Source organism: Amphiprion ocellaris, chromosome 16 (genome assembly GCF_022539595.1).
Source record: "Amphiprion ocellaris isolate individual 3 ecotype Okinawa chromosome 16, ASM2253959v1, whole genome shotgun sequence".
Taxonomy (NCBI): domain Eukaryota; kingdom Metazoa; phylum Chordata; class Actinopteri; family Pomacentridae; genus Amphiprion; species Amphiprion ocellaris.
This window is the reverse complement of record NC_072781.1, coordinates 15,451,755-15,459,355: the sequence shown is the minus strand read 5'-3', so window position 1 is coordinate 15,459,355 and position 7,601 is coordinate 15,451,755. Positions and strand designations below refer to the sequence as shown.

The window sequence follows — 7,601 nt, the reverse complement described above, 5'->3', positions numbered from 1 at the left end:
ATTACACAAAAAAAGCCATTTGGAACTAAAGCTTCAGCACATTGCAGAGTTAAAGTTTTGACAAATGCTGCAGCTTGGCTGCGACTAGAATAATATATTTAGAACCGAAGTGCCATCGAGACAGATGGTAGCCTACTTGAAATGATTTAGAACAGTTCTTGTGACTGTAATGTTCCCTTTCTGTTTTTTCTTTCCACATGTCCAGCTGAAGAAGTGACAGCATTTGTATCAAGTCGATTATTGTGGAATAATGGCAATATATACCTAAATGCAGCTGAATGATCTCACACAGGTGAATGTTCATCATAGAAAAACAATCATCAGTCTTGTGGTGCATGACCCCGCCACTGAGAAAACTTACAGATAAAGTTCTTTTCCTGTAGTGATCAATCCAGGTGCAGTAGAATGACACAAGGCTGGACCAGACAGGGACAGGAAAGGGAAGAGCCAGCCTCAGGATGGGTGTGGCCAAAGCAAAGAGGTAAGGTTATAGGTTTAGGTTGGATCCTAGTCGGACTAGTATAACTACTGACACTCAGCGCAGAGCCTTGGGCCCTGGTGTAAGGGCCGCTAATCTTCTGGTTGATGCAGGATAGGTTATTAGCTCATCTGATAGCCCAGATTAAGCTCAGGGGGCTTTAGGAGCAAACAACCTGCTTTTCAGTGTTTGATCAGGAAGAGCGAGGACCATCAGCACCATGAGAGCTGTCCAGTACTGTCTGCTGCTCCTGCTTTCCCTGGTCCTGCTGTCAACCAACAGTAAGAACTTGGTTTTCTTTCTCTACACCACTTTTTTGTCCATCCTCCTTTCATCCTTTTCCCCCATTAGATCCCTGCTCAGCCCTCCGTCCACCTGTCAGTTCAACTTGAGTCCTCCTTCAGATACTCCTCTCACCCGACACACTTGAATTTTGAAAGAGTCCTTCACAGTTATTGTTTTTTTTCTGTATTTTTTGTCTCTGTCTGAGAGGCAGGAACCTGTTGAGTGAATATCTGTTAGAAATTGCTCTACTTTCTGACACCAGGAGAGTAAATGATGGCCATGCTTGCAGTTATTTCCTCAGATATTGGCTGACATGTTTTATAACAGACTGAGACCTTATAATGGCATTTTATTTAGGCCACACTTGCAAACTACTGCATATATTTCTGTGAGGATGCTCTGAGTTTTGTTTAATTTCAGTCCATCATCCTCCACAGTAACTACCATGCAATCCCAACAGCTAATCTCTTAATAGGCCTGGAGGCTAATACTCCTAGCATGTGTGTGCAGCGGCTGTAGGGATAGATTGGGGTCAACAACGAACAGTAGGGGGCATTTATATGACATGTCAACACACAGAAGAGTGCATAAGCAGGAAAGAAAATTTGCTAGTTACATGATTTCAAAGTATTTTCTGTTTGTGTTTTAAAAGTTTTGCTCTCAAAGTTGTAATTTTATCAGTTAAACAGCTCAAAATCTGACATATTAGTAATTTAGTGCTCTGTCTCACTGTGTTGATTTGCTTGTTTGTTTTGAAATTTTGGTCTATATCTGCATGGAAAAAGCATTTTTAGGTTTTTTTTCCTTCTGTCCTCCTGCCATCACAACTGAATGATGACAGACACATTTGGGGTTGACGGAGGTTATTTTGATGGCCAATGCAAGAGATGTGCTGCTGCGAAGAATATTTGAGGCTTTTGCTCTGATCCTCTTAGGAGGCAGCATTACAGTCTAGAATTTAGGAGATGGATGGAGGGTTTCAAAAGGAAGCGTTAAAGTAATATTGCAAAGGTCAGTTAGATCTCAAATAGCTGTTCCCCTTCCTCGGGAGAGCTTTAGAAATACATTTTAAATGTGTTTTATGTGCTGAAGTGGGCTCCTGAGGCATTAGCTGAAGTTTACAAAGATGCATTTTGAAAATATCAGAGCACTGGTTTACCTCTTTAGTTGGTTTGAGAAGATTTGAGGGAACAAAGTGATTAATTAGCACTCTCTGTTCACTTCACTGTGCCTGCAGAACAAACTCCCACATTGGAAATTTACAAGGCCTGCATGTACATGTTCATCAACCCCATAGATCCTGTTTAAATAAAGGATGAAAATATTAGGAGTTAAGATCTTTGCTCACTCACGCATCTGCTCCATGACTGAAGCGTCGAGAAAAGGACTTGGACCCTTGTAGATCTTGCTTGAGCTTAACTAACAATGGTGCTGAATTTATCATAAAAAGAGGCTGACGTAGCTTCAGTATGCCACAGTGCAGACTTCACTATGTGAGAACAGATGGCTGATAAGAATCACTTGCACCAGTGTCTAAATATGGGATTTTAAAGGACAAACACGGCAGCATACTTGAGCCATAAGTAAACTAGTTGTGCCTTGAGAGGAGAATACATCTAGAATACAGCTGACACGTGCATTTTTTTTCCATCGCTGTTATTTGATGGAAAATCCTAGATTACCACTGTAAACACGTCTCATCAACTCAAGCAGTAACATCTGGCCAATCCAAGAATGACAGAGCCTTACTATTTAAATAGAGCACTATTATATTTTCCTCTAAATGTGCTCCTGTAGCAGCCTAGTTTTGTTTGTCTCTGTTCGGCTTCACTGATACTCTTTTGAGCACAATTTCTCATCTTTAGTATTGTACGTGATCACAATTTCATCTTCTTCCGTCATTGATGCTACATATCTGTGAACAACACACTGCTAAGATAAAACTGTGTTTCCTAGATCAATAAACTATTTAGAACAACATGCTATGCTTTGACTTATTTTGAATGTAAAGCCTTTTTTTCTTTCCTGTTTCATACAGGTGAGGCTTTGCGATGTTACACCTGCATGGGCTCCAATAATGCCGACTGCAACCGGCAAGGCTCCAAAGCTTGCCCCAGCTTCTCTGACGCCTGCGCTGTAGTGGTGGGCCATGACAGTGAGTCCAACAGTGACAGTGTAGCAGCATTTCTTCATACTAGTTTACTTTCTACCTCTTACTTTTGAGCAACAATACATAAAACTGTGTTTAATAGGGAAGAGACTGCCGTCTGGAGCCACATCTCAGTCAGCAGGGGGTCTGAGGCTTTTAAGTAAATGAAGAGCTTTTCTACTTCTGCTCAGTGGCCATCCTTAATTAGGACGCCATGTGTTCATGGCACCAAGACAGATTTGCTAAATCGTAGCCAAGATTTTATTTTGTACTGAGCTGTAGTAATGATATTTCTATTTAACTGATTTCACTTACAATTTGGACTAAATTTAGGAAAGGTAGAAACCTATGACAAGTAAGATCTCGAGGGGGAATTTATTTATATGACTGTGGTAAAAACCTGCAGTAGCAGCTTTTTAGGCCATTGGTTTTCAGTTGCAATGAGCTATGACAGAGAAAACATATACATGCACAAAAATAAATCAATCAAACTTTCCAAGCAAATAAAATGCAATTCCAGTGCTTTACAAGCAAATGACACAACATAGAATTGTAAAAATAGATTTAGAGACTATTGCACACCAAAACCACAAAACTGAATAAGACAGGGCAGAGTAGTTAAGATAATGAAAGATAAACCAATGAAATTACAAATATAATTAAATTTAAAGACTTAATCAGCCAGGATAGTTCATTATTGCAACAAATATCTTACATTGTTTGGTCCATGTAGGACAGCTGCTAAATCGGTGTAACTGGCTTCTACTTCTGTCCGTTTGTTAGGTGGCGTGATGAAGTCGTGCTCCTACAGGTCTTTCTGCAGTCAGGCCAACAGCCAGGGCTACAGAGCTCCAGGTGTCAGAGTTCACTGCTGCTACAGTGACGACTGCAACGTCTCAGGCTTTGCCTCCCGCCTGCCTGGACTCAACTACTTGCTACTGCTCCTTCCGTTGTTGTTTCACTGCTTATTCAAGTAGACGTACAGCTCAGCTGAATCATGCCAACAAGTATCCACCTGTAACATAGATGCCAACTACTCTGCCAAATAACACCTGCCTCATTTCACACTTCATGCCATCCTGCTCACTACCACTCCACTTAACTCTGATTTACTTTATGCATCCACACACAAACGTAGACATCATGGAGATTCTGTACATGGCAGAGCTTGAGGTTTAAGGTGTGACTGTGTGGATTATATGAACCACGTTGGGCTGAATCCATTAAGAAGTACTCAAGTAGATGCGTCTTTCAATGGATTTCACTAAGCCAATAAGTAGAAGATCCTGAGGGAAACGCTGGAATAACAGGTGGAGACCATTTATTATTTTATAAGAGGAAGAGCTTCCGCATCCTGGTTTGATGCTCATCACACAATTTGTGAAACTACACGAAAAAAAAAACTAGACTGTATTTTTACCGATCACCTATCAAGATATATTTCACTGCATCTTTCCTGTCATACATATCGATACGCACAAATATTTCAGCATAGCTTGTGTTGCAGAAGATGTCATTGTGGTTATGTTTATCAATGAGACCACACTCAGATGGAGTGTTGTTAGATCATTAGCCCTCTACCTGTCTGCCACACAGCTGACTTCTATGAGATATTTTGGAAGGCAGAGAAAAAAATGCTTGCTTCTCATGCACTGTAAATCCACATAATCCTTTTACATGCCCGTGGCCAGGTGTGGTGCTCTGATGAGGTTAATCCACTGCGTTTGAAGTCACTTAAAGAATTACCAAGTTTATAAAGAGACTCCGAGTACACTTCACTGATGGATGACTCATAAAACTAGAGGCAACTATATTAAAAAATGTATGTCTGTGCATAAAGACCACAAGACATGCCCAGAGGGTGACTGCACACTGTTTATTGTGTAATTCTTTTTGCAGTATTTTGTTTGGAATTCATGTTGGGATGTACATTAAATACGTAACCCGCAGCTGTTGGTGTCTTTATGCAATTTTAGTTCTATCAATAATTTAAATGAGCGAGAAGTTACATTATACTGTACTATAAGTTTGAGAATGTCTTTCCCTAACCTTAGCTGCACATTCAAGTCTTAGAGTGTGTACATTCACATACTGGGTTTGTGTACATTTCTCATTATGGGTATTTTTTTTTAATTAAAACATAACTTCATGATAAAAAAAAAACAACTAACACTGCCATATTTTCTGAACTGTATATAATATATTGCATGGACATATATTCTACTGCTGAATAGCACAGTAAAACTCTTACTGAATGTATAGATTAACTCATCATAATCCTACATAAATGCAACCAATATAAAAGTCCTTTGGTGACTGTCCCTGTGTGAATGTGATTCTTTCACTCTTAAAAATCACAGCATTATGAAGATTGTCAAGGGTGAGAGATTGTCTGAACTTCTTTAAACATTACAAACAGCACCCAGATCAAGTGGATTAACCTCATTTCATTGGCGGAATTCATTTCTAAGAAAAATAAATCCTGTTGCCGGTTTGAAGAACGTGCTTTTTGCTTTCTTTTGTCATTTTTAGTTACCGGTGAAAGTTGCACTTGAGCAAAAATTAACAGTACTTATGTGTTAATTAAAAACACACACCATATTAACTAATTATTAAAACTTAAATTTCAATCTTTCAAAAGGGTATTTTTCCTCTTTTTAAGCTTCAAGGTCATACTATATTGTTTCCATGCAGTGTTTATATTATTAGTATCTCTACTTTGGTTTGCTTAATTCCTTTCCTTTATTTGTATATGCTTTATATCAGAAATGCTTGAAAATAATGCAACTTTAATATGGCCAACTATACCAAGAAGACAAGTGAAAAAACAGGAGTGTACGTTGACATTAGAGTATAGTTTCAACAGGATACCAGCAGAATTGTATGAGGAGGCTATGCTTTTTCTCTGTCCTGGAAACCTGAGGTGCATCCAGTGTTAAGGAGCAAAAAATACTGATGGAGTTAAATAATGACACATACTTTATTTGGAATGGGGTTGTTTTACATGGCAATAAAATGAAAAAAAGTACACAAGAAAATTACTACTGTATGTGATTGGGCAAGATCAAGTAAACCTAATGCAACACAGGGCTAGTCTGAAACTATTTACTGTATGTGAATATGCTTATACACCCATAACAAATGTGAACAACTAATATATAATTTACATGAGCTGTGTCTTGACACAATCCTAATATTTACAAGCCCCATTATATAGCATTTGGTAGCAACTGTTGCTATCTGACTGATTCATGTTAATATATTATGGTTATACATGTAGGAGATATAAGACTGACATCTGCTAGAATCAATGATATTCACTGCATATGAAATGCATCATTTAAAAACAGATAAAAACAGGGAACTTAGTATGCCAAAACCAGAAATGTATTAAACTGGAATATGAGACAACTATTCATTAATCATTTTAAATAGCATAAGGAATGTTTTCAATGTAAAGCATAACACGGGGATCAGTTTATCTTCTAATTGTGAACAGAGAGTGTGGATTAGCAATGTAACATATATATATATATAATGCTCCCTGCATCTACAGTAACCTCTTTCCTAGATTATGTCTACTCTTGTAGTTCTCCCTGTGTCCACTGTGGGGCAGTCCAACCACACTTGTGACTTCGGCAGATTCCATCAAATTTACACGACTGTTGCAGTTCATATTGACCAACCACACCTCATGGGAGCTGCTGAGATTGGCTTGAGTCAATAGTGATAATGATTGTACTGCTTCATTGCTGTCTGCTGGGGTTTGTGCTTTATTTAAAAATGGGAAAATTTCCCCCTTTTTCCTTTTGCTTTCTGCTTTGAAAGACTCTCTTTCGGTTCTGTTCTTTCTCGTGATGTCTTGCTGCTCTCTCCTTTGACAGGCAGGTGTGAGAGTGTGAACGGATTGCCCTGGAGGCGGATAGACACTGACCCCAAACCGTGAGTCTCCAGGATTGTTCAGCTGGAGCATGTTCTGGGTAGTCACGTCCACAGACGGCCAAAAGAGTGGCCCCACGTCAGCCCTCATCAGCTTTATTTGAAAGGCTTCATTTACTTTAACTTTAATTAGGATGGGTGGTGAAAGTTTGCCTAAACTTGAAAGCCTGGTAGTGGGTCAAGGTGCACATGGGGGGTGTCTAAAGTTTGTCTTTAAGGGCCCATAGTTCAATTCAGAATGTTCAACTGTGTTCCAGGCAACTAGAAGTGTTTGTGCAGTTTCTCTGCTGCATGACTGTCACCTAAATGTCACCTGCTCTTGTCACCGGCCGACATACTGTAGGACAGAGTTTCTAATTTGATGGAGATATTGAAAGTGCAATCGTGGCCAAAGCCCCGGCTGAGTTGGAGCGTCTCTGGACAACAGCACCAGTCACTATTCCCCACATGTACCACTGTCTGAGCTAAAACTGAAGGTCATTGCCATGGCAACTTTGCTGTTTAAATTGGAGTATGTTTAATCCCAATCCTCTGGCACCTGAAGACATTATCACTGCAAATCCCACCGTCAGCCATCAAAAGGATGAGCCGGCTGCCCTTTAAGGGAGGCTGTACGAAAGTAACACGGCTGTAGAAAAGTCGTGTCTACAGTGGTTTCTAAAGTAAACCAGACAGGTTTCACTCCTTGAGAATGCCACTCAATGTCCCACACACTGACATATCCATGATTATTTTTTTGTGTGTGTATAT

At 39.6% G+C, this 7,601-nt stretch overlaps 1 protein-coding gene across 1 annotated transcript; it reads left to right on the top strand.

The window, feature by feature from the left end:
* Positions 1 to 445: 445 nt before the first annotated feature.
* ly6pge (lymphocyte antigen 6 family member pge) lies at positions 446 to 5,413 on the top strand. Its single transcript, XM_023281604.3, has 3 exons — positions 446 to 759; positions 2,802 to 2,918; positions 3,696 to 5,413. The coding sequence occupies exons 1-3, from the start codon at positions 699 to 701 to the stop codon at positions 3,887 to 3,889; spliced, it is 372 nt and encodes a 123-aa protein (XP_023137372.1). The 5' UTR covers positions 446 to 698; the 3' UTR covers positions 3,890 to 5,413.
* The last annotated feature ends 2,188 nt before the right edge of the window (positions 5,414 to 7,601 follow it).